Source organism: Meles meles, chromosome 15 (assembly GCF_922984935.1).
Source record: "Meles meles chromosome 15, mMelMel3.1 paternal haplotype, whole genome shotgun sequence".
NCBI lineage: Eukaryota > Metazoa > Chordata > Mammalia > Carnivora > Mustelidae > Meles > Meles meles.
The window spans coordinates 18,391,447-18,418,355 of NC_060080.1; the positions used below are offsets into that span (position 1 = coordinate 18,391,447).

Consider the following 26,909-nt stretch of genomic DNA (forward strand, 5'->3'; position numbering starts at 1 on the left):
GTGGGCGTGTCCCATGAGGACAGAAGAGATGAGGGTCTAAACACAGGAACTGACTGCCAGGATGCAGAATGCGGAGGGGAAACCACTTCCCGTTTGGCGAAAAATCAATGCCTGGTGTCAGGACTCCCCACAGACAACTTGATCAGAAAGGACTCACAACACACTTCACCCTGGAATCATACCACAGAGAGAGACATGGAGGCCTTTCTGGGGCCTTGGTAAAGCCACCAGCTGCATAAAGCCCACCCTCTCAGAGCATCATGGAGAAACCCCCCTCCTAAGGCTTAATTCACCCCTCGAAACTTTACTGAGCACCTGCTATGTCCCGGACCCTTTCCTGAAGGTAAAGCCCAGTCTTCAAGGAATTCATGAGCTAATGGGGACAGACGAGCAAATAGGAACACACGGGGCTCCATCCTCGTGGGGCGTTGGGGCCCAGAGGTGACACCTATGGCCCAGCCAGGACAGGGAGCTTTTCAGGGAATATTCCCTCCTCGCCTTCATCCTGGCGCCCCCACGCCTGCTACGGCCTGCCACAAGGAGCACAGAGAGGCAGCTCTGTGGTGGTTAAGTGCGGCCCCCCTCACCCAGGGCCCTGGAACAGGCACGGCCACCGCACCTCCCACGGGGCTGGAGGCTCAGCGGAGTCTGGGGGTGGGAGAAGGGACCAGATGGAAGCCAAGGGGGAGATAGGGCGTCCACAGTGCGTGCCAACTGGTGTCTCCTTGTGTGTGAGCACGTGGGAGGGTACGTGTATTTTCTACCTCAGGCTGCCAGAACAAAGGGCCATGACCCGGGGGGCTTTTCGACTGCAGAAATTTATCCGCCAGCAGTTGGGAGGCTGGAAGGCTGAGGTCAGGATGGCCACACGGTGAGGGGCTGGTAAGAGGCTCTTCTGGCCCGCAGCCTGCTGACCGATCCGGTTTCCTCACCGCAGAGCAGAGAGGGGGCCGATCCCTGTGGTGAGGGCTCCACTCCTGAGATCCAGTCCCCTCCCAGAGGCCCCCCCACCACCGCGTGGGGATCGGTATTCCAACGCATGAATTCTGGGGGCAGACACTGAGTCCACAGCAGCGTGTGACGACACGTGGGACCGCAGGTGTGCCGGGAAACGTTTACCCTAAGTGAGAGCTTGCGTGCGGAAGTGTGGCTAAGACAGGACCTGTGGGAGAAAGCTCCGTCCCAAAGGTGGGTTCACAGCGGTCCCCTGTGTTGAGCATCTCACGAGCTGGGGAGTCAGCGAAGCATGTCTGATATACTTCCTTGCTTCTCTTCTTCACATGAGGCTTGGGATGGAGGGGACTATAATTCTCACCCGGCAGATAAGGAAACTAAGGCTCAGAGACACTGAACCCTTGCGTGGGGCACTCAAACCCCTCCCTCTTGATGCCTTGCTGTTCTGACTCCCAAAGGCATCATGCCCCCTGCGCCCAGAACTGCCCATTACCCATCCTTCCACCCCCACACCCCTCCTCCTGCCCCTCGGGACTCAGCCTCTCCCCCAGGCAGCTTTCCCAGGCCCACAGAGCGAGGGTGGGCCCCCCCTCTGTCACAGCACTTGATCTCCCTGGCATGCACCTGTTTCCTTGCCTATCTCCACCAGTCTGATCTGCCAGAGGGCAGAGCCCTTGTCCTGCTCAAAACACACGGGATGGAGAAACAGAGCCCAGCAGACTCCCGCTCAGGACCCTGGCCCTGGCCATCCGATGCTCCCAGGCGTCAGGCACCTGCCTCAACAGCAGGGCTTGTCCTCTGGGCCCTACCTTCGGGGCGTGGCTTCCCCCTCTTGCAATGCCCTTCACTCGGCAGACCTTGACGAGAAGCAGGCTGTCTGCATGGGGCGTAACAGCAAGACGGCTTGCACATGCAACGTCCGTGTGCACTGGGCCTGGTTCTCAGATCTTTGCACATATTCATTCACACTCCTGTGATGTAGCTTCTAGAATTATCTCTATTAGGGGTAAGGAAGTGGTGGCACAGAAAGTTCCATTAGCTTGGCTCAGCCCACCCAACTTGTAAGTGACAGGATTTGCCTTTGAACCAGGCTGCTTGGCCCTCCCTACCATGGTGAGCGACCCTGTCCCGCCCTCAGGGCTCTGGCAGGGGAGACCAGCAGCTACAGTCACGGCAGGGGAGGAAGCGTCACACCCACATCTCCGACCTTAGACAGGACGTCAGAGGTTGTGAGGTGTCCTGGAATCTGCTGGAACTCCAGACTTCCCTCCCCAGAGACCAGGCTATTGCCTGGTTCAGGGAGGCCTTGCCCTGTGGTGCTCGGAGGCCATCACAGCCCCTCCAGGGCTGGCCTGTGCCCCAAGGTGGGGACAGTCCTGGGGAGCCCAGCCCTCAGGTTCACACAGTGGTAGCTGGGGGTGGGGGGCAATGCACTGTCAGGGGACAATATGTTTGCCTGCCCCTTCTAGAGGGAATGGCTCTGTTTTCTCCCTCCTGTAATTGTTACCATCTGTTTCCCTCCATCGTGTTTGTTGATGTTTTCTTGTTTTAAAACTGAAATGAGTCAGATTGGAAGCTGATTTAGGAAAAAGTGTCTGGGAGGGAAGCTCAAAGTGGCCACGGGGGACTCGTGTTGCAGAGCTGTGGGAGAAGAAAAGATTCTGGGGCAAGCAGAGGGTATCTGCCAGCATCTCCTGCCTTGTGGGGGCTGGAGTCCCCCCGAAGCCCGCGCAGGTTGAGGCCGTGTGGGTTTGTGCGGGAGTGGAGAAGGTATGCGTGAGTCAGTAGACGTGTGTGTGTGTGTGTGTGTGTGTGTGTGTGTGTGTAAGCTGGGATGTCAGAGCTCGACCCTGGATGCAGGCGAGTGAGAGGACGGGCTTATTTGGGGGTACTTATAGGAGTGAAGAGCCCCCCGCCCCAGAGGTGATTCTCAGGAACAGCAGTTCCTGGGCGAGTGGCACTTCTAGCCCTGCCGACCCCCGCAACCCCAGAGCTAAGCTTGGGGTTTCTCTGTAGGGCCAGGAGGTTTCCACGTCCTGCTGAGCCCCACGGGGTAGGAATTGGCTTCCTGAGCTGCCATTCCATCAGGAATTTTAAGTCAGTGCAACTCACGCCTCCTCCTTCCTATTCTCATCCACCAGGCACCCTAGACTCGTGGTTCCTAAGCGTTGCTAGTTAAGCCAAAGAAGGGTGCCCTGCGACTCTGCCCCTGGCTCTCTGGGGCTACAAGCCCAACACAGCCCCAAGACCTTGACCTGCAATTCGGAGTAACTGCCGCCAGAGCCCGCGGTGCCCTGGCTTTGGTCTCGTGACCAAACAACCAGGCTTCCCACAGGTGCAGTGTGTGAATTCGGATTCAGCCTGCTTTCCTCTCCTTTGTCCTTTCTCCATAATCCACAGCCTGTGGGGGATCCTCTGGCCCCAGGAGCCCAGAGCAAAACGATGTAGAAGAAAGACTGCCGTGGGCACAGCTTCCTTCTTGCATTCTTGGGTCCCCTCAGGTCCGAATAGCTGCCCTTTCTTGAATGCCGCGCGCTCTTTCCTTTGTCCCGGCTTCTGTGCCAGCCCCTGGAAACAGGGGACGTCCGCCCTTCACCGAAGTCAGTCTTTAGAAGCCAGTTTACCACGCAGGCTTTATAGGTGAAGAAGCAGAGGCTCCGAGGGGCCAACTGGTTTGTGCAAGGTCATGGGGCAAGCTAGAGGGGGAGCAGGCCTCCAACCCAGAGCCCTGATCATTCTGGAGGGAGGAGGTGCTTCAGGAGACGGGCACACTGTCAGCCAGACAATGGCAATGTGCGGAGTCCGGGCTGGCTGGGTTTCCCCTAGAAATTCTTGGATCCCCTTTCTACCCTTGCACCTTTCATTCCAAGCCTCTCCTTCCTGGGAAGCCACCTGGCGTGCGCTCAGCCTCACTGCACGAGGCAGGGAACGCGAACTCCCTCCACTCACTATGGTATTTAGGAGCAAGCAAAGGAAACGTCTCGTATCTGCTTATTTAAGCACTTTTATTAAGTGGAACAAGCTATTTCTGAACACAAGAGTGGCCAACAGCCTTAGAGGAAATTAAAATGAACCATGACAATGGAAAATTGCACAGGGGCACGGCGGATTCTCCGGAGATAAATACAACAAGCCTTTCAACAGCATTCGGGAAAGACTAGAGATCATGGAGATTATGTTGTGAGAGGAAAAAAGCAAACCGTCAGAAAATTAGAGCTCAGGCCCGTGGGCGTCCCTCTATTAAATACCCCCACCCTCTGGGGTCTGGTGGACAAGGTGCAGCCCGGAAACAGCCGGCAGACTGAGCTTCTCTCCAGCCGGCCAGCATCTTCCAAACCGTCCTTGCAGGTGCCATCAGCTGAACCGTGTCTCCCCAGATTTCATCTGTCGAATCCCTAGCCCTCATTGTGATGGCATATGGAGATGAGGACTTCGGGAGATAATTAGATTAAGACGCGATCATGAGGGTAGGGCCCCCATGAAGAGATCGGTGTCTTTATAAGAAGAGGGACTAGAATTTTCAGCAAGAAGGCAGGCGTCGGCAGACCCCAGCCATGCTGACACCCCGATCTTGGAATTCCAGCCTCCGGAAGCACAAGAAGTAAGTTCTGTCGTTACGTCAGGCAGCCTACGGTATTTTGTTATGGCAGCCTGAGTGGCGTCAGTACAGAACAGACGGACGGCCGGGCCTTGGCCTCAAACTACGCCCAGGCCGGGAGGGTAGAAAGTGGCGCACCTCAGGATTCAGTAGCTGTTGGCTATTACCGTTCTGATTACGGTTCTGCCATTAGCCGCTGTGATCTCCGAGGCCGTAGACTGTTCTTCCCTCTGCGTCTAGCACGGGGGAGTTTCTCAGTAAGTGTGGGGTGAATGAATGAATGAATGAATGATATAGCAGAAGCCAAGGAGTGCCAGCACGAACTGACGAAGCTATGGTAGCCAGGCAGCAGGGCATGGCAGCGGGGAGGCCTCACTCGGCGATGAGGGGAAGGCAGCCTTGGATGGGGCAGCCTGGGCCCCCGCTGAGGACCGGGCATCGGTGGAGGGGGCCGGTCCGGGACCCCTTAGCCTGACCCAGGGATCCGCTGCGAGCAGCCACAGGCGGCAAGCCCTGCGTGCGTTCCCTCAGCCGTCCCTGTGTGGAGTCAGGGCCAAGCAGCCCGGGAGACAGTATCATGGTCATGCGAGCCCCTTACAGAGCAGGGCCAGGGCCTTCTGCTGCTCTGGTCACCTGCGACCCTGGTCCTCCTCCACTTTCTCCTGAGGAAGGAAACTCAACCTGCACTGAGAAAGCTGCTTCCCTGTGACTCTCATCCCCTTTATCAGCACTCTCTGTCCTGCACCTTGACCTCCGGTGAGCTGGGACAGAAATCCAGCAAGCTCTGTGAAGAGACGGCCTGGCACTGAACGATGCCACCTCCTAAAAAAAAAAAAAAAAAAAAAAATCACTCAAACCACCTCAGTTCTGAACTAAGGGAGCTGAGCTGGCCTGTGACCAGAGGGCACTCCTCTCCCTCAGGGCCGTGCCTGGCTGCCAGTTGTTATCATGACAGAAAGCCTGAGCAAGCAGAAAGCAGAGAGAAAGAGAGAGCGCCAGAGAGCTGGGAAGGTGCTCACGGAGTCCCTCGTTGCATGCTTCTGGAACATTCCGCCACAGAGCTGGTCGGTCCTGTACCATGTCAGAACCTAGGCTCCAGTCCCGAGACACAAGCTCGGGTGCTGACTTGCATCCATGAGTCCTGAAGTCCCGGCATTGAAACCGCTTCAGCTCCTTCAGCGGTGCCGTCCCGTCTGAGGAGCTGCCTCACAGGGACATTTGTGCTGCCTCGTTTGTTTCATTGTCCCGCCTGACCTTGGGACGACCCTGCCACAATCCCCTCTCTTGTTAAGGCTCTAATGAGGTCGCTAAAGATGTCTGTGTCAGGACCGCCTTGCCGAGCTCTCAGTTAACTTCATGCTCGGAGAGTCGGCTGCGCGAGTCACACGGCAGAGGCCTTCAGAACTCGGAACTGTCCCCTCTCCCCGGCGGGCCTTTGTCTGTGTGAAAAAAGTAAGGAATCCTCTGCCGAGGCCCACGACTCGAAGGGTAGACCACAGGAGTTTTAAAAGGAGTGTTAGGTGTTTGTTGAAGAAAGGACCCCCAGGGGGAGGTGCAGACAGCCAGCCAGAACTCGTTTTGGGGTTCTTACTGGCTCTGGGGCCAGTCCTGCAGCCAAGGCAGGCTTGGTTCATCCCCAAATGCCCGCTAGGGAGGGCCTGGCAGGGTCTCAAGGGGCAAAGTGGCCAGGCTGGTCCCTGGCCCCAAAAAGAGCCTGCTGTGTCCCCTGGAGGGGCTGGGAACCATCTCCAGGAGGCCTGGGAGCCTGGTCCAGAATCAATACTGGGTGCTCAGAGCCCAGGCCTCTGAGGGCCAGGCCGGACCAGCACATAGTTCAGTCAGGGATGCACGTGTATCCCCACACCCGCTCGCGGCTCGGCCCCACACCGGCACGGGGGACTGTTCTCACCAGATTCACTGAGGATTCCAAATCTGAGAATGACAAAGGCACCGACACGGCTCTTGCCACTGTGCCTCTGAGTCTGGGGCTGACCCTAGGGAGGATGGGGGTGTCACCGGCTCTGAGGCTGGGAGGTGGAGGGGTGGTCCCGGAGTGTCACTGCCTGCGGAGCTGGCGTTTGGGAAATGTCCCATCAAAGACCAGGGTGAGGCTGCTCTGGCCAAGCCTCCCTTCCCGCCCACTTCCCCGATAAGAATGAAGACGGGGCGCTGTGCTCCAGAGGGAGCCGCCTCGTCACCAAGGCCAAGGTGAGCCGGAACGCGCGGGGCAGCTGGGCCTCTGAGTGGGCCACACGGGTTACAAGGGCAACGGCTGTTGGGGGGACGATGAAAGGCCCATCCCAGCTCTGCGAGCAGGTGCCCCGCGCGCTCCTCCTCGGCCCCGTCTGTCCGTCTGGGCCACTCGCTCCCTCACATCACAGGCATCTGCTGAGGGCCAGGCCTGCCCTGTACCTTTCAGCAGAATGAAAGGGAAACTGGTATCAGAGGGAGCTGAAGCACAGGAAAGGGCCTCTTTCTTTTCAAAGACTTTCATTTGTGATGGGCTTTTTTTTTTCTAGGTGATCTTATTTCAAAGCCCCTTTGAAAATTTTGTGGGTTTTGTAATGGATGAAAAGTAACTTGGAAATGGGACTAAGAAGTTTTCAGTTGAAAGTTGTTAGAGGAGAGTTGAAAGCTTTGAGTTGTAAGGTTCTGCCAGATTTATCATGTCTTTTGTCCACGAGGCCCGTCCGTGGGGGCAGGGGGCTGGAGGGAAGGGGCTGGGGGGCCAGACAGGGCCCACGAGAGAGCACAGTGCTGAAGCCGGCCCCGGGCCACGGTTGCTTCACGTCTGCGAGGGGCGCCATCTGAGCTGCGCTTTTAGCAGAAACGTCTCCAAGGTGTAGACTTTGATGTGGGGAAAGGAAAAAGCAAATGTACTTCCAGAGTACTGTGGGAAGCTGGGTTCTATCGAAAGCAGGGGCTACCTCGCAGATGTTTCCTGTCAGAAAAATAATTATGAGAGACGTTAAGGCCCAAACAGCCCTGAGAGAGGGAGAGAGGGGGGGCCTGGCATGAGCCCTGGGGCGGGGCCACGTGGTAGCATGGACGAGAGGGGAAGCCAGGGATCGCCACAGAAGCCGTTTGGGTAGAAAACCAGGAAGGGCACTGTTCCAGAAACAGAAGGGAAGGGAGTTTCAAGGAGGAGGAAGAAGGAAGCCAGAGGAAGAGGGTGGCTACAGTACATTGCAGGGTTGGGCAGAGTTCGGGGCGGGGGGCGTCCAGAATCCCACGGAGGGCACAGCGTGGAAGAGGAAGGCAGATGGATGCTGGGGTGGCAGGTGAGGTGGTCAGGCAACGAGTTTTCAAGTGTTCAGTCCCTGTGTTGGAAAGCCCAGGGGAAAGGCTGCTGATGAGAGGGAGGGAGGGAGAGCTGGAGACAGAAGGGACTTGAAGGTGGGCCCCGCGGCACCGTCCGCGTTAGAGAGGGGAGGTGTCTATGTGGCCCTGCTCTGAGACAGAGGAACTGGCCCCACCAGACAGGGTCAAGGCCACACTGGCAGCATTTGGGGAGACACATCCGCGACGGCTTAGGGTATGTGGCCTGAGGGAGTGGGAGACATGAGGGAGGTGGAGTGTGCCGTGAGGATCTGAGCAGGAGGCTCCGTTGGGCTGGATACAGTGTGGGGGAGGGGAGGCCATGGCTGGTACTCAGAGCACCAGGGACAGGTGTCTCAGTGTTACCCCAGCAGGGTGGGTGGGTGCAGCCTTGACATGGCTGAACTATTTATGGGGCGGTCAGCCACAGCAGGGATGGCTGGAGCCAGGTGGCCTGGAACATTGCAGCCACCCCACATCACTTCCAAGGGCCTACAGGTAGAACAGACCTGGGTAAGAGGCCCGAGTCTGGCCTACACTAGCTATTGCCAAACTTCTCCAGGCCCAATTACTGTCATCTGTAAAATACAGGTGAAATCACGGAACTCCTCGTGGAGGGAAATCACGTCATGCCCGTGCCTGGCATGTAGATGGCGTCCAATACATGTGAGCCGTAAAGATGGCGGCAGTCGAGCAGCCCCATTCCATCTGTGCCTGGCGTGTGTCCGTGGCTGGTCTTGTTGGGCCCTTGGGGTGCCCCGTGAAAGAGAAGGCGCCGGAAGGGATCAATGGTCGCTGGCAACAAAGCCTGTGGTCACAAGGCCAGGTTAGAGGCCGAGCACTGGCCTCCAGCTCTATCTCCCACCCCAGCACATGGGCTGCCCTGGCCGAGCTGTCCCCAGGGGCCACTCCCTCCTTACCAGGCTCTCCTGCCCCTCCCCCAACACATCCCCTACCCCCACCCAGGTTGCCGGCAGGAACAGCTGCCCCCCAGAGACATCATCATATTCTGTAATATGATTGGAATCTGAATATATATTTAAAATGACAAGATTGAAATTAAAATTTAAATAAAGAATTACTTTTCTGTAAGTTGCTCCGAAAGCAGCAATTTAGCAGCAAATTGATAGAGAAAGGTAAGCACTGGTCCTTTAAACCATCGTGCAGTTTCCGGCATTCGAGCCAGAAGTGTCTCAATTTAACACATCATTGGTTAGTATTATTAGAAATTTCAGCGGTCTCTGGAGCATATTTTGGCGGTGCTCTGAAGGGGAGGCCGAGGGCGCCGGCCTGGGTCCAGGGGGCCAGAGAGGGCAGCCTCATTAATGAGAGCAGGAGGGGCTCCGGAGAGCCTCCCTGAGCCCCGCGTGGGGATTTAACTGCAATGATTCTCTTGTTTGCAGTTCGGTGGCAATCATGAAATGAGAACTGAGAGACCCATAAATGTCATATGCTCTTCCCAGAGGCTACACATTTCTAGCTTTAGCATCTGACCAAACATCCTTCTGACCCCTCAAAACCAAGGCTGGTGCCGGGCGTCCGTGGAGATGGTGCCACCAACATGCCGGCTCCCACGAGCCTCGTGAGCAAGACCCAGAAATCTGTCCCATTTAGCATCTGGCCAGCAGACTCCACGGCTACGTTCCCCACACGCCTGCAGCCTTGAACATCCAAACTGTCACCGCTCCCCAGAGTGAGGTCCGTAGACTACCTTCCCCCCGGGTCGGCCTGTTACACCACCACACTCAGGGGTCCCCTGCCCCAGGCCTACTGAACCGGAAATTCCGGGTGGGTTCAGAGACCTGGATTCCACACACAAAAACCCAGATTCTCGCGTGCACTCACGTTGGAGAACCCCTACGGTAGAGGTGGCCGGCGCGCCGGTCCTAGAAAGCCAACAACCTAGGCAAAAACACCAGCTATAATCTAAAAAACCCAGACACCAAAATAGCTCCTCCCCAAAGCTGGATGGCCAACCTAAGAATACCATTCTTCAAGTAAAAATCGCCTTCCTAGGGCCTCGCCTTTGTGGTGCAAGAGCCCCGGGGAGGTTCCAACACTCAAGCCCCAGTATAAGGGTCTGAATAAGTTTAAACCGACCTCTGCCCGCCCCCGCAGGTGGGCTAGACACCGTGAAGAAACATCAGTGCCTCTCAGGGGGAGGGATGCTGAGAAGGAGAGGAAACAACCACGCTTTGAAGGGAGTGGCCTGTGCCGCTGTGCAAGGGGCAGCTGTGCTGGGATTCCCAGCGTAGCCCAGGGCCTGGTGATCAGAGGGCCTGAGCATATCCACTTCTGCTGGGAGCTGGGTGGGAACCGACTCTGGCTGTTTTCAGAGGAGCCTTGAGAACCTTCCAGAGTAAGAAGGGAAAGGAAACAACAGCTTTTCACAGCGGATGCTATTCCTGGGACCCCAGGGCCTCCACCGTCGGTGTGCCTCCACCATCGGCGTGCTCCCAAATCCGTGGGTCTCTGCCACCAACCTCTGCAGACCGTGGGCTCCGAGCTGGGCTGGCTTCCCCACGTTGCCCAACTTCCAAACCAAAACCTCCCCCAAGTGTGTCTGAGCAGCAGGGCCCACGCCTGGAACCCAGCTTCAAGGGAAGCTGGCAGAGAAAGTTCTCTGGCTCCCACCTCAAGATGGGGGCGGGGGGGGGTGTGTGGCCAAGCTGCGGGCAGTCAGAGATGATGCCCAACATCCAGTGGGGGGCTCAGGCCACATCAACAGCAGTCCTTCGTCAGAAGGGGCCTTCAAAACCCGGAGCCAATGCTTGTCTTTTCCACATTAGGTGGAAATTATGGGAAGTCGTGAGGCAAAACCAAGGCTGCAGGTCAAGTTCAGAGTGGGGTCAGCTCCGGATTACCCACTGCTATTGTCCTCCCTGTGGCTTGTCCGTTTTCACCCAAGACCTCTCCCCCCGCCGTCCCAACCCAGCTGGGATGTGCTTGGGGAGACGCTGCTCTCGCTTTAGCTGAAGGCTTTATGCCTGGTCCCCAGTAGAGTTAAGCGGCAGGCATCCTTTGTGGAACACAAAGGATACATATAGAACTGTCGCATTCGTATGTCAAGAGCAGCACGCAGATGACTTTTTGGTCTTTTGCTATTCTGCAATATACACAGTAGACTTTTCTTTTAGTGGCTTTAAACAATATCCCAAGTACCTCACAGATTTGTGCACAAATTCTGAGAGGTCTTGGCTGGACCGTCTGCTGCTTCCGTGGCGCTGACCAGAATTGCCTGGTGGAATTCTTCTGAGCGGGGTTGCTGAGGGGCCCAGGAACAGCCTGGCAGTCCTCTTGAAAGGCTTGGCCCTGAGCTGGCGTAATGTCATAGCCTCATGGGTCTGATTCCTGCAGCCGCTCTCCCAACCTGGGTCATCCTCCAGGTCCCTGGGCAGGCCTGTCCCGTCCTGCTGGTGCAGATGGCTTGAGGGCAGGAGCCGAGCTTGACTATCACTATGACCCAGGGTCCCAAGGTGCTTCTGGCCCACAGTGAACAGGGAAGCTTTGTCCAGCCCATGAAATGGAGGTGAGAGCTGGGGGCCTCTGGGGTCCCTTGAGTAGAAGAGGATCATTGCTATGAAGGATGGGCCCAGCTGTGCTCACGACGCCCAGCAGAAGGCAGTCTCTGCCAGCAAAGCTCATAGGTTCCGGTCTGGGGAGGCGGGTTTATCGGCATCAGCAGGAGACAGACACGTGTGCTGGCATTGTCGTTACTCCTCCCAGAGGAGGCCACTTGAACCCCCAAAGTGGACTCTGGAGCCTGGCTCTGTCAAATGTCTGTACGCGGGAAACGCACTTGTTGCTGTGAAGTTCGGCCCGCATCCATCTCCCTTGGTGAATCCTGCCTAGCCTTTGTGGCCCAACGCCAGCCCCATTCCTTCTGGATGCTGTCCCTGACTTCCAAGCTCCTTTGAGTCACCTTCTTCTGACCTCCTTGGGCAAAGAGTGGAAGAAGCTGAGCTCTGGTTCCTCCGGCCATCCCCCAGCCCCACGGAGGCAGGTGTCAACCTCAGCAACCCACATCTTCTGTCCCACTCAGGCACGGGGGAGGGGGCCGACAGAGCCAGGCCTCCAAGCAGCCTCTGGCAGCATTCAGGGCGATGACATTGGGGGGCCCCACACACAAGTCCCCCACAGTCTGCATCCTCATCTCCCCAGTAGGGGGAGCTCATTGCCTTCCATCTCCCACGGGCACCGAGCTACTCCATGTCCACACTGTGGACACGGTCCACTCTTCTGGAACACACCCCATGCATTGCACTAGGAGTGAGGAATGCTCCTACCGCTGGCCAGCCCCGGAGCTCAGAGACGCTGCCGGCTCGTTCGTTCCCTGGGCACCTGCAGAGGGCCAGGCACCACGCCAGGTCCCTGTTGTCACAGAGCTGCCCCACCAGGACGGGGTCAGTACAGGCCCTGAGAGGCAGTGTGAGGAGACTGTGATCATCACATGCACAGTGCGTCGGTCCCAGAACCAGCAGGCACGTGAGCGCCCCAGGCGAGCTCCTTCCCATCATCTCTCAGACCTTCCTGACCCCCTGGGATGCTCACCTCCTTGGCACTTTTGTGCAAAATAGAAAAAGGTGCTCCCTCGGAGTGGACAAACTAGCCAAAAGGAGCCCCTCTGGGCCGTCGCAGCCTCACGGGCGAATCCCCAGAGGAAAAGTGCCCCCTAACCCCCTCTGCCAGGCACCTCTGCATTGTGCGCCACCTTTGGCCCCACACAGACCCCCCCCCCCAAGCACAGCAACTCCCCAGTACCACTAGGTAGGCGATGTGTACCTGGGCTGGTACAGCCCAAGCCAGGGGCCCCCTGAGGCTTGTCGCTGGGTGAGGTTCCCGCCCCCAGACCAGCGGGCACCTCAGCCCCGGCTGCCGCCTCACAGAAAGCTTCATCCGTAAAGGATCGGGGTCTTTAGTGTTCTTCTGTCGCTGAAAGAAGCAGGATGCTGTCAGCTGCCGTAAAAATGTGACCTTTGAAAATTTACAAGAGCTCAGGGTTTAAAAGCTGCCGTGTTAATGATGCATCCTATTAGCATCTCATTAAAGGGAAGCAGAGAGAATCCTGGCCAGCCCAGCGATGGGCAGAGAGGGCCACTCCGAAGCACCAGGCAGGAGGAGAGCTCTCCTCATCTGCCTCTTCCTGCCCGGTGTCATCATGACGGGGGAGCAGAAGCATGGCCAGGGATGCTGGCACAAGGCCAGACATCGGGTGGCTTCGCTGATGTTCCCGATGATGCAATGGGAGGGGCCGGAGGAGCCTCCCCCATCCCTGCCTTCCTCTCCTCCTCTCCCAGCCTGGGCTGTTCTCGTGGCTGGTTTCCGTGGCATTCTTGTGCTGACATCCCCCTGTCAAGGAGAAGTGGAACTGGGGAGGCCTGCTTTGGCTGGGCGAGACCTGGAGGGCCTGCGGTGGGGTCACAGACCTCTGGGGACTCCGGACCAGGGGAGAAAGTCTTAGCGGGAGCTCAGTTCGGAGCTGGAGCCACGGACCTGTACATGGTGCCTCCGACGCCTCCAGAACTTGGGAGGCTTCTACTTTGGGCCTGGAGCCCTTCGAGGGAGGAGGGGCTCTGATCAGGCCAAGCTGACTCCCATCACCAGCTGCAACATCCCTCACCCACCTGGGTGTCCAGGCGCGTGGCAAAATGCAAACCGCCTCCAGTTTCTTCTGGAGGGAGGGGAGAAAGGAATGTTCGTTTCATTGTTTCAAAAAAATAATCAGAAATTTCTGAGCTGTGATCTGCTCCTGGCTTCAGGAGTTGCTAGTGCGAACAGACTGAGTGGCCTTACTTATCTTTCCTAAAGGAAAAAATGAAAGACCCCGTTTTCGGTCTCACAGCAGAACGGCTTTCTTGTACATAAGAACTTGCTTGTAACAGTCATGAGAGACACAGCCGAGCAGAAGGACTGTCGTAGCCACACCCAGTGCTCCCAGCCTTTCTGGGCTCACCCCTGGGCCCCCCAACTTCCTTCTGGAGGCTAACTTGCCTGCCGTGTGCGGAGCTGAGTGCCCCCCTCTGCTGGGAGCGGCTGCTTGAGAGCAGGGCTGAGTCTCAGTCACCGTATCCCTGGTGCGCGGGACAGGGCCTGGCATGGAGCAGGGGCCCAGGGCTTGCTTACCAAACAACCCAGCTAACCAGCAAATGTGTAACGGAATGACCTGCCAGGAGGGCTTTGGAGCCAAGGGACTAAGCCCTTGAAAAAGTGTGCAATGTTTCAAGTTCAGAAACTCCCCAGTTTTAGAGCAAAAACAGGAAATCCTGGAGTTTTCTAGTTCAGAATCTGGTGTCACTGTGGAGGAAGAGACGCCAACTCCCTCGACTGGTGGCCACGGCCGCCGTAGGGCGAGAGCTGCCAAGTTCCAGAGCCGCCTGCCCCAAAGTACCAGGCCCAGGAGGCACCATGCTGACTCAGCAGGGACGAATGGCCAGGGCAGGAGGACCCTGCAAACCAGACCTGTCTCTGGCCTGAGAGGCCTCCAGGAACCCCGGGGGCCGCAGAGGGGGTTGCAGCGCCCCCTCCTGGCAGAGGGTGCCCGAGGCGGGTGGAGTGTCATCCCTCAAACCTCACCCCCAGGCAGGGCCCTGAATGAGACATCCCACAGGCTCCTTCCCCTTCACAAGCCTCTGGTTATGGGAAGTGACCTCTGCTCCTCCCAGCCCACGAGCACCCAGGGGAAGCTGGGAAGGCAGAGGTGACCACAGACAGGGCACGCTGCAAAGCCCTCTATTTAGAGAATGCTAGAAAAGCCACAGTGTTGTTCCCTAAGTTCCACAGGTCTGTTGATGAGTGTGGCTAAATCCCCAGCCTCCTCCCTGGCACCCACCACCACCACCGCCACCACAGCCAACCCCAAGCTCGCATCTGTCCCGATGACAGAAATGGGGCAGGGGCCTCTGAGAAGCAAGCTTGCTTGTCCACTGAATTGTTCTTTCCTCCAGAGACTCACTCTTTCCCTTTGTTTCCTGCTCTGTTCACAGAAGCAGAGCATCAGAAATGCAGGCCAGAGAGAAAGTGCAGCCTAATCTAATTAGCTCCGTGCAGCCCACAGGTCCTAACGGGATCCGGCTCTGCTCCCCCCGGCCGGCCAATGCAGGCTGTTTGTCATCTGCGTTAGGCATCCAAGACCCAGTAAGGGCTGTCCTCCCTCCTCTCCACCTGCCCCTACCCCTACCCAGCCAGCCCTGCTGCTCCCAGAGGCCCAGTGGGGGCGTCGCCCTCCCAGCCAGCTCACTGGGTCAGCTTCTGTGAGAAGTCAGAAAGACAGTGGACCCTCACATGGGAGAAGCCTGCAGACGCCCTTCAGGCCCCTTGGGCCGTCTGTGGCTGTCCCCAGTAGAGACTGTCTCTGCCCCGCAACCGAGCCCAAACCTGGCTGGGGCTCTGGCTGCTGTCCTGGAAACTGCAGAAAATTCCTGAAACCACCTGTGCTGAAACCCTGCCCCCCATCCCTTACCCCACCACATCCCAGTGATCCCAGGCTCTCCAACATGCTGTAGGATTTCTTCATGTTCTTCTTTTTTTTTCTTATTCTAATGGTAATGGCCCTAGTAGAAAATCTGGCAAATACAGAAAAGTAGAGACAAGAGAATAGAAGTTACCCATATTCCTCTCACCGAGGATAACACCCCTGCTAGTATTTTGGTTTTTTCTCTCCTACACATACCGTTTTATATGTGAGCTTCTATTTGTGTCCTCTTATGTCCTGTTTTTCTCATTTAACACCATAGTATGAGCATTTTGCCATCTCATTATGCGTTTCAGTAAACGTGATTTTTAATGACTGTATAATATTCCATCGAGGCTGTCGCTCAGAGACCAGTGCTGTGCTAATGTTTGTTTTCAGCCTGGGGTTCATTTTCTCATTCATCTAAAAATCTAAGTTAGAGAATGAGATCCTGAGACAGAGAGCCTGCCTCCTTCCCACAATGAGGAGCCGAGGGTCCCAGGGAAGATGTCCCCTGCGCTGGGCTGTCCTCCCACGGGTCTCAGCCCCTGCCCGCCCTACACTTCCTCTGGGAAGTGGCATGTGGTGGGACCTCAGACCGTGGTATGGAGCCGGACGGTGGTGTTTCGGAGAGTGGTCTTCTCACAGGTGTAAGGGCCAGGCCCAGAGTGGCGTTGAGCCTGGACTTAAGACACAAGGGTCTGCGGCTCACGCCCGTAGACGCTGTGATTTAGTCATGACCCAAGGGCCGCGAGAGCTTCACTTCTCACAGCACAGAAAGCTTTCCTTCCCGATCATTCAGGTGGAGTGAGCGGCTGCAGAAGGCGGCCGGGGAGACACCGAGTGGGTGCTCCCGGGGGTGGGACTGTAGCAGAAGCCTAACAAGGACTAAGCCCAGATGCTCTGCCACTCCGCGTGGGTGCTGGGCTTGGGGCCTGCCCGGGCTCTGCCGCTGGCCCGCTGGCCACGTGGCACCGCTCAGGGAATAGGTCCCAAGGCAGCAGCTCTGGCCAGGCCGAGCTCACCCTCCTGCTCTGCTTCTCCCCAGGCCCCTGGAATCTCCAAAGCGGACAATCAGTCCCAGGGACTCACGACCAGCATCCGGTGGGGGCAGACACCCATCAATCAGTCCACGCCCTGGGACACTGATGAGCCACCCTCCAAACAGATGAGGGAGAGCGACAATCCAGGTGCGCATGTCATCCACAGCCAGAGACTCCCCCCGCCCCGGGGCTGGAAGGGGTGTCGGAGGCCCCCCAGGTGCTCCAGCTTGTCAGCAGGCCCCGGCCCACTGGTCTGCAGCCCTAGGCTCAGGCTGCCTGCGGGTCAGGACCCCGTGTGCCCTGGACGGTAGCTGCATCTCTACCCCTTTCTCGGCTTTGGGGAGGAGCAAGGAATGAGAGTGGGATCACAGGAGTGACTCTGAATCTGCTTGGTGTTATTTTGAACAGCCCCTCCCAAAGCTCAGTACTCTGGTTCACACATTTCTCAAGCCACACCTTCCAGGGAGGTTTCGCCTTGCGGGTGTTTGTAGGAGAGCCGGGATCCTCCCCCTCCCCCGGAACTGGGGGCTCCCCAGTTCCTACGGCACCCCAGCCCTTCTTGGGTCAGCTCTGACCATAACAACACCTTCCCCGTTACCGCCCGTTGGTCCCAGACCTCCCCTTAGGATACACAGAACTCGGCTCCTTGGCCCTCCACACCACAGCCCTGCAGATACCTGGACACCCCACTCATCCTCCCCTCCAAGTCTTCTGCAGGATAAACACCCCAGGTTCCTCGGCCGCACTCCAGAGCCTGTGGCTGACCGTTTCTTTACCCTCCAGAGAATGATATCTCCCTCTGCGTCCCTCAGGGCCCAGAACCCAATGCCAAGAGCCCACATATACCATGCCCAGCACCTCCTTCATGCAGCCCCTCTGCTTTGAACCCTGCAGCCTTCGATCACTTCTGATCGTCTGCTAGCCCCAGGCATGCGTTGTCACCAGTGACACGCCAGGACTGTCATGGCAGCCACGCTGACCCCCCTCCTCTCAATCTGCCTGTGTAGTGTAGGGACTCACGGACAAGTCCTAGTCCATATCTCCCCGCAGGACTCTTAGATCTCTTAGATTCCGGATCTTTATTGCTGACCCGGACCTAGCCCTCCCAATATTATGTCACCTGCAGCTGGCTGGTGATAGCTTCCCTCTCCTCATCCAGCTCATTGATAAACAGGGTGAGCAGGACTCAGGGCCCATCAGTAGAGACCTCCTTTAGGTCCCCAGCATCCTCTGGGCCAGTCACCCTCTCATAAATCAGTCGCCTCCGTGCGCATTTCTGTACCTTCACCGGAGCTCCCAGAGAAGTCACTGGGAAGTCACTTGTGCCCCCAAGTTCTGGTGCATCGTTCCAGGCTCCCCAGCTAGTCCTGGAGAGAAATGAGCCTAAGATGTCATGCCTTGTGCTTAAGACCAGGCTGGCTCACAGCTGGCTCCTCTTCTTCGGGCTTGGGGACAGTCCCCCTTAGCAGACCATTCTAGAATCTTGCCGGCACTGCTTTGCCAGTATTTGCCAGCTTCTGGTTGTCTCCAACTAGACAACTAGTTTTCTTTCTGCGAGGGAGATCCCAGCTCCCCTTCTCGACTCTGGGGCTGGGGGTCCTGAGTGGTCCCCTGGCTCCCACTCTCTTCCTCAGTCTCCCTGCCTTGTCTATACTGCCACTCCAACGGCATCATGAAAACCAAGGTGGCATTTGGGTGATGGAGACCCAGCCCCACACTCATTCAGTCAGAGGTGGCCCAGAGTGTCCTTCCCTGTCACAGTGTCTTCCGGCTTCACTCACAAGCACGCTTGGGTCAGCTCAGCTCAGGGGAAACTGGCCCTGCTCGGCCTGACCTGGGCTCAGCTGGCCTCAAATCATGTATCAAGTCTCTGGAAGTGTGTCTGGGCTCCCTTGTTCAGTCAGAATTCCCTTACGGGCCAAAATGCACTTCTATTGTTTCCCCCTGGGACTGGCCATGCAGAGGTTGCTTAGGAGAAAGCCTGGCCCCCCAGCAGGGCAGTGGACTCCAGCCTCTGGCTGGCTTCCCCCACTGCCCGCATCTCCTTCTTTCCCTTCCCATACCACAGGGCTCTTTTTTTTTTTTTAAGATTTTATTTATTTATTTGACAGACAGAGACCACAAGGAGGCAGAGAGGCAGGCAGAGAGAGAGAGGAGGAAGCAGGCTCCCTGCTGAGCAGAGAGCCCGATGCGGGACTCGATCCTAGGACCCTGGGATCATGACCTGAGCTGAAGGCAGAGGCTTTAACCCACTGAGCCACCCAGGCGCCCCACCACAGGGCTCTTGTACGGCTCCAAGCTCTGGTGTCCTCACCTTGCCCAGCAGACACCTACTGTCTTCACAACCCACCTTTCTCCCCACCTCCTCCAGACAGCTCTTCTCCAGAAAGGAAGGAAAAACACCAACATTTATGGAACATTTAGCACATACCAGACACTCTACTAGTTTTTCTTTCTTTTTTTTTTTTTTTTCCCAAATACGTTTCCTCATTCAGTTCTTCCCAGGAGACCTCTGAGGTAGGTGTTGCTAGTTCCGTCTAACAGATGGGAAGAGTGAGGCTCAGAGAAGATAAGCAACTTGCTCAGGGCTCCTGGCTAATCAATGGCAGAGCCGAGATTTGAACCCAGCACTCTTTGAAGGTCTCTGCTTTTTTTTCCTCTCGGTTTTGTGGCCTCTTGAGCTCTCCCAAGCAGATGGTGCTCCCCCTCTGGGCCTCCATGGCCATGTGCTCATGTACCCCCAACACACTTACCCTGTGCTACTATTATCACAGATTTTTAATCTGGGGGTACCTGGATGTGGGTGTCTTGTCCGCCTCTGTGACCTCCGCACCCAGCCCAGGGCCTGGGGCAGGTGGTGTTTGCCGAGGGAATATGTTTGCAGCAAATGACATCTCTTCTGTCTCCCTTGCAGGCACAGGGCCATGGGTGACCACGGTGGCCGCCGGGAGCCAGCCCGCCCTGATCGCACACTCCTATGGAGTGGCCCAGCCTCCCACCTTCAGCCCGGCTGTGAACGTCCAGGCCCCGGTCATTGGGGTGACCCCCTCACTGCCTCCCCACGTGGGGCCCCAGCTCCCGCTGATGCCAGGCCACTACTCGCTCCCACAGCCACCCTCCCAGCCACTGAGCAGCGTGGTGGTCAACATGCCCGCCCAGGCCCTGTATGCCAGCGCGCAGCCCCTGGCCATGTCCACACTGCCTGGCGTGGGGCAGGTGGCCCGCCCGGGACCCACTGCCGTGGGCAACGGCCACATGGCCGGGCCCCTGCTGCCTCCGCCACCACCAGCCCAGCCGTCTGCCACCCTCCCCAGCGGTGCCCCTGCCACCAATGGGCCCCCCACGACTGACTCGGCCCACGGGCTGCAGATGCTACGGACCATTGGCGTGGGGAAGTATGAGTTCACCGACCCCGGGCACCCCAAAGGTAAGTCCCGCTGCCCACATACTCCCGTGTGCCCGCATCTGTGCTTCCCGGAGGGGTCACGACAGCGCGGACAGGCGTGCGTGTCCTGGCGTCCTGCGCTCTCCAGCGGCTCCCTCGCTGGCCTCACCCGGCCTGGAAGCAGTAGTGGGGCCTCCCCCTGCCCAAGGCAGCTGGGCCTCAGAGGAGGCAGGGGGGAAGGTGGGGAAGCGGAGGAAGGCCAGGCGAATGCCTGTGAGCCGTCGGGAGAGGAGGGGAAGGGAGAGCCTTGCAAAGTCCCGGGTCCTTCTGCCTCCAGCCCAATCCCTAGGCCGTTCTCCGTTCTGACCCCGAGGCTAGGCCAGGTATGGAATGAGCAGAAAGCATGTGCTCCTCTTAGGGCTCCGTGGAACAGTCCTCTGTGCGGCCTTCTCCAATTCCCGCGCAGGAGGCAGAACATGAACTGTGGCCTTCCCCAGAAGAGCGCCCTCTGCTGTGCGGTGGGTGAGAGCGGCTCCCCAGACCGTAGGCAGAGGAACGTCTCCTCCCCGGGAGACACTCCCGAACCATCCTGAGCCACTTGGATTTTTGGTTTCAAGGAAGCAAGGGTGGCTCTGTGAAGCTCCAAGAAAGAGCCCCTCTAGCCTCAGCCTTCAGTCACCCCTTTGCCCCACCCCCCGGGGCAGTTTTCAACAGAGCCTGCAGGATGAGCCCCCCGCCTTAGGGTCAGGACAAAGTGCCTCAGCAAACAGGCTTCACTCCTGATGTCTACCCAGCTGGAATGCAGAAGGGGGCAGGAGGACGGGGGACCACAGATGTTACACTGCTGGGGTTCATCTGCCCCAGACTTGCTTGCTATCCCTTAGAGCTCCAGACAGCCAAGCCCCTTTCCGGCTGAGTGCAGAGGGGAGGCAGCAGGGCCTGGCCCCAGTCACAGGCAGGAGGGCACACGGTGGGTGGTCTGCCTGCTGGGGTACCCAGGCCTCCTTTGAAAAGGGGAGTAGACGGTCCTAGGAGGTGTGGACCTCTGGGCATCACATCTCCGTCTTCTGGCTAACAGCCCCCGGAGACGGCTCCTCGGGGCGGGGGGGGGGGGGGGTGGGGGGCTGCCTCTCCGCAGAGCAATGACTCCCACTAGCCATTCTTTCCGGCCTGCTTTCATGCATCTCTATCCTTATCCTTTTGAGCAATTTTCAGACCTCATCAGGCATCCCGACAACAAAGCCGCATCTAGATCTCCATTGGGTTTCATTCCCAATCTGATTGCGCCCCAACCGCCTTTGTTTTGGAAATCAGCACTAGTTTTAAATGACAAAATTACAGAAAATTACATCTAAATTCTGGTAAACTCTTGCTTTGTTTAAGATCTTTTAAAAAAAAATTGACTAAATTGATTTTTTGTTTGAATTGTTTTGGTTAAGCTCTCTCTCCCTTAAAAAGAAAAAAAAAAAGTGCTCCCAGTTTATATGCTGCCAGCTCTGATACACTGGGACCTGGGTGTCCTGGGTGCTTCCGGGGCTGTGCCAAAGGCCAGGCACTGGGTGGGCTTCCCTCTCCCCGCCACAGGAGTATCTCCGCTGCCCCCAGAGGCCTCCTAGGACTGCTGAAAGGTCTTGCTGAGTTGCCAAGTTTCAGACATGTATCTAGGAAAAAGACTTATTCTGGGCAGAGAGGGAACAGGCCCAGTTGGGTCCAAAGTTCCTGGTGTGGCGCTTAGCACAGAACTGGGGTCCGCCTCCCCAAAGGCACATGTGCATTTTCTCATCATGCATCTGAGCCCAGAAGCTCAGGAAGTTCCAGGCAGTAGAGACCCACTGGGCCCCCAGGTCATTGTAGAGCCATGCCTGTAACATCTCTCTAGGGCCAGAGGGCAAGAATCACCCTCTGTGGTGATCCCAAACCCTCAGACAGGAGGGAAAGGGAGGGAGGGCCCCTGCTGGGGTTTGTCCTGCTAGCCCTAGAGGGTGGATTCAGGGCTAGGTGAGGCCAAGCATAGGGTAAGCCTAGAAAGGGTGCACAGCCCTGCCTTCTGGTAAGCCAGTGAGGTCCCTCCAGGTCCAGCCTGCGACAACCGGTGACCCATCTGTCATGTTGATTTCCATAGTCGGCCAGGGAACGGGCTCTTTCCCCAGAGACTCCATTTAACTCACTTCTCTATGGCCCTCGTGAGCTGATTTCGCCCCTTATATTTGTGGCGAAGAAAGACAATGAAGCATGAACATACAAATGCCTCCAAACTCAAGCCGGGGTGGGTTGTGTGGGTTTTTTGTTGTTGTTTTTTTTTTTTTAAGTAATTTCTCCTTTCATTTCTAATCTTAAAAGCCTTTATTGCTAAAGCTATAATTTGGCTGTCAGATCTAGTGTCAAACAACTGAATATATTTTTTTTAAATAAGAAACCCGGATTCTAAAACCAAATCTTTGAAACTTACCATGTGAGAATCATATCCCTGACAAGACCGTGTGGGTTTGGATTTGGGTCACTTTTAATTTTTCCCCGAGGGATTTTACATCTCCAAAACCCAATTGATTTCACACTCCTAAATGACAAACAGCTGGCTCCAAGTGGGAACCAGGAGGCTTGGCGTGACGGCATCAACACTAGTCAGAACTCCACTTAAGGAGGGAAAAAAAAAAGAAAAAGAACTTTCCTTCTCTCCTGTTCTGTTTGAAAGCTTGCCCGGCATTATAATAAGATTCACTGTAGAGCTCCTTGAGATCTAGCTCATTAAAGTCCCGCGATTTTTCCTCTATTGTTTGACATGACAACCTGGCCTCTCCCGGGGTTGAGTAATTATGGAGAGATCCCCTCCATGAGGAACAGGTCTTGCCAGCCAGAGGGATGGGCCTCTGGATGGGTATTTTTAGACTTCATTAGTGCCCTGATTTAAAATTTCACATTTTGTTTCTTGTAATTATCTTCCAATCGACGGAGCTGAAATTTCTGTTGGGGCTATGTGAGTCTGCCTTCCCAAAAAGGGCGTTGGGACTTTAATTTAAAACTTAACCAATTGAAAAATAAAGGTGGCGTGGAAATGCTTTTTGATTTGCAATAGGTCAAGCGATTGTCTCTCGTCTGTGAATAGAGAAGCCCGCTTGCATGCAGTTCACTTTAATGAGTGTTATTTAAATGCACTGAGCACATATAGATTTTCTTAAGAAACTTATAAGATAAATCTTTCTTTCTCTAAGAACAATTTGGGGGTAGGATTTCATTCTCTTAAAAAAAGATTATGTGTTGAAAACTAATTAAAATAGATTTCATGTGTGCAAAGTGATAAGGGAGGAAAAAAGAATTAGTTCCATTTGAATCCTGTTATATACCTGAGGCCTTTGTCTTGTTGTACTGAAGACTGGGAAGCAATCTATGGGCAGAGGTGGTGGCCAATGTCAGGCCTTGTGAGATGAATGAGGGAAGTCTAACTTCCCTGCCCCGGGGCCACAGGAGCCCAGCCGTGTCAGGACAGAGGCACAAGCTCTTGGTGTCATTTTTCTATCCCCTTCCTTATTCCACAAGTGATTCTTAGGGACTAACAAGGTAGCCAGAGACCTTTAAAAGCCCCAGACTAATGGTGAGCTGCAGAAAGGTTATGTTTTCACCTGCATTTCCAAGGAGAAAGAAGCAAGGTTGCACCTGCTCCCTTCTTTTTCTGAACCAAAAAGCAAAATCCAAGTTGACCTGAAGTGGTGAGGGCTTGTCTCTTCTGACTTCAGAATCTGTAGGCCTAGGGCGAGGGGCCGCGAGGATTCCCACGGCTGGGCAGCCACGTTGTGGGATGTGCTCAGCCCCTCCCTGTGGTTTCACATGTCTTCCTTCTCATCCTTGCCTGTGGACCCCCACCGGGGGGAGCTCTGTGTGTCTTTATGCCACTTTCTGCTTGGAAAGCAGCCACTCCGTCGTCTCTCCGAGTGGGAAAGACAGGATCTGGAAAAGAAACCTTGAGGCACACTGAATGTGACAAGGACAAGTGTCCTAACCTCTGTGAGCCTCCTTGTCTTCATCTTTAAAATGGGATGAGAGTACCATCCTCATCAGGCCTAGAGGAGGTTTGAATGAGACTGTGGTCATGAACATACATAGAGCTTTGCCCTCCTGACTCTGCAAACCATTGTTCCTGTCAACACTGATCCCAGGTCTGGAGTTCAGCAGAGACGGAAGCTGGTGAAGGCGTGGGAAGCAGAGCCCCCTCCCCGGTGCAGAGGAGATGGAGGAAGGCCAACTGTTCATACAGTTGGCAGCCCCCTGGTCAGGCAGCATCACGGGACCACCATGTCCTCTTGTGTAAAAGGGAGTAGACGTGTGGTCTTTCTGGCAGGAGGGTTTTGGACTGCTCTCCCCGGTGTGGAGCCCAGAACAGATGCCCCCCATCCCAGCCCCACCCTCTGACAGGTCAGGACACACTGCTCCGTGCAGATTCTGGAAGCAGCTGGGAATTCATGATAAAGCTGTTTGCCCACGCAGGGTTAGCCCAGAGGCACAAAATGTCCAAACTGAAATCACCTTCCCACAGACCTGCTCCTCCCGTGCCTCTGTCTCAGAAATGACATCATGAGTCCACCCAGGAGTTCAAAGTCAAAGCCCATAGTTGTCCTTGACCTGGCTTTATCCTCCTTATGCACTGAGTCTGAAAACGCCTTTGATTCTTCCTCCTCCAGATCTCTCCTCTCTCCGTCTCCACCACCACTCCTCTCTCAGTCCCTAACACCTCTGGCCTGCGTTGGTGGCCTCCAGGCCCATGGTGTGTCCCCCTCATGTCCAGACCCACGGTGTGTCCCCTCCTGTCCAGGCCCACCGTGCAGCCACTGTAGTCTGCAGAGCCCAGGTCCAGTCCTACCGTGCAGCCACTGTAGTCTGCAGAGCCCAGGTCCAGTCCTGTCTCTCCTGGCGAAAGACTCCACCAGCCTCTGCTACTTTCGGGATAGTGCCCAACCCTTCGCGTGGTGCCCCAGGGTCTGACTCCCGCCTGCCTCCACCTGCATCTCGGCCATCCCACTCACAGGCTGCCCTGAAGCCACATCAGGACAGGGGTTTTCTCCCTTCCAGCTGTGCTCTGCCCTTGGCCAGGTGCCTACAATACAGTCGCCAGGCTCCCATGTCATTCTCCCCGCTAGTGGGCGAGGCTCTGGGTTGGGAGCAGGTACCTCCCCCCACGTACTTGCCCCAGAGCATAGGGGAATCTGAAACTCTGCCTTGGTTTCCTTGTCTATAAAAGGGGATAACAACAGAAGGTGCTTCTTAAAGTCATAGTGAGGATTAAGTGAGTTCTTAAAGCCCTCGGAATAGTGCCCAGCATGTCGTTAATCACTACAAAAGTCTCTGCAAAAAGTCTCTACAAAAGCAATGCCAAGGCCTCCTTTCAGTGTCTGTGGTCTTCTAGGGGCCCAGGGTAACATGAAAAAGGCCAGAGGCCAGGTTACCTTGGGAGGCTCGATAGGTGGTGCCCCCACGGTGATGTCTGAAGCCCCTTGTTCCCGGGGGTCCACTTTGAACGCAAGAACTTGCCTTCTTCCCCCTTGTATAACTTTACACCCCTCCACATCACCATGACAACCAGAAGGTGTCACGCTGTTGGGGAGACCCTCCCCCTAATTCCAGGAGCTGTTGGAGGAGGGCTCCATTCTATCCACCATCAGGGGATCTCAGTGTCCTGCAAGATTCAGCTGGACCCCAGGTTCCAAACTCGTGGCACGGGTCCTCCTCCGGGGCCATATCAGTAGATGGGAAAAATAGGATTGGGTCGTGCCTGCAGACCAACCAACACATAGGGCCAGCAGCACGGAAGGTGGCCAGGAGCCCAGGTTCGGCATCAGACTGCTGGCATAGAATTCCAGCCCCACCACCCGCCGACCCAGTGGACCTGTGCTGGAACACTGGTGTCTCTGAGTTGCCTCAGTTCCCTCCTCAGTCCCATGGAGAGAATATTAGTGCTGTCGTAACAGACACGTTTTAAGGACTTAATAATGTATGCCAACTCTCAACATAGCGCATGGAATGTAGTAAGCCCACAACAATATTAGCTGTTGTTACAACCCCCACTGATGTAGACAACCCTGGAGAAGAAATATTGTCGTGCTCCTTTGGCTCAGGCCCTCCATTGTTTCTAAAGTAAGGTTGCTGAAAACAATCTCCTAGAGCTAACTGACATAACCCTCAGTGCCGATCTGGAACCAAACCACAGACCCACTGTTACCCTAATTTTCCCCTTTCCAGCCTGCCGTCGTCCCCCCCCCCCCCCCCCCGCCACAACACACACCTTCATCCAAGAAACACGTGTCTCAGAGGCTGTGGAATTTGACACTTGGTCTATAGAAGGTGCTGGGTCCTCGCCTGTGCCGTGCCTACCCCAGGCCTGCCTCGGAGAGCCCTCCTCCCCTTCGCAGGGCTCGGCCCCCTGGGGTTTGTTAATCATTAATTGGAGGGTTGTCCAGGGCTTAACTGTTGTGTTAACAGATCATTTGATGATGAGTGAAACAGGCAAGCGGAAAGATGTTGCAAAGGCCCCTAGACCACCCGGAAATTGTTGGAACAGGGGGTGACCCCAATACCCCAGCCTATGTGCAACCCTCCCAGGGGTCCTCTGCTCAACACAGTGTCTGCCTCCCCACTGCCCTGAGTGAGCTGAGAGCATAGAACTAGGAGTAGCATATGGGCTTTCAGCCCGAAATCTCTTCTGAGCATTTTGGAGATCAGAAATCCTGCTCTGCCTCTAACTGTTGACGGGCAGGGCCAGTGGAGTCAAGACACCATGGCAATGAGAGGGCTCTTCAGATGAGAGCAGAGGGACGGGATATTTCCTGTCCAGGGGCTTCAGGAAGTGGCACTCACCCACGGCAGGAAGCCAGCTGCCCTGGTCTCAAGCCCACGCAGATACCAGCAGGGATGACTACCAAGTTCTAGATCACTGACACTCAGAGGCCACCGAGTGGCTTCAGTTATGACACCGCCTTCCCTGCTCCACCACCAAGCATTTATTGAGCAAGCAATATGTGTAGTATAAGGCACCTACTGTGTGCAAGGCCCACATTAGCTTTTCCACTCAGAAGGCGCTGCAGAATGTGCTGGCGGCCCCGTAATGCTCCCCGCTCCTACTGAACCCGAAGCCCCGTGGGGATGCCTAGAGTGTTCCAGACACCGCCAATGCGG

General features: G+C 56.2%; 1 protein-coding gene across 2 annotated transcripts in view; it reads left to right on the forward strand.

Moving 5' to 3' along the window:
• Nucleotides 1-26,909, forward strand: part of KLHL29 (kelch like family member 29) — a 299,865-nt gene that overhangs the window by 221,674 nt on the left and 51,282 nt on the right. For both annotated transcript variants that reach the window (XM_045978999.1, XM_045978998.1), the window contains exons 4-5: nucleotides 16,369-16,510; nucleotides 19,278-19,790. In XM_045978999.1, the coding sequence (XP_045834955.1) occupies nucleotides 16,369-16,510; nucleotides 19,278-19,790 (655 nt within the window). The remainder of the gene's footprint in view (nucleotides 1-16,368; nucleotides 16,511-19,277; nucleotides 19,791-26,909) is intronic.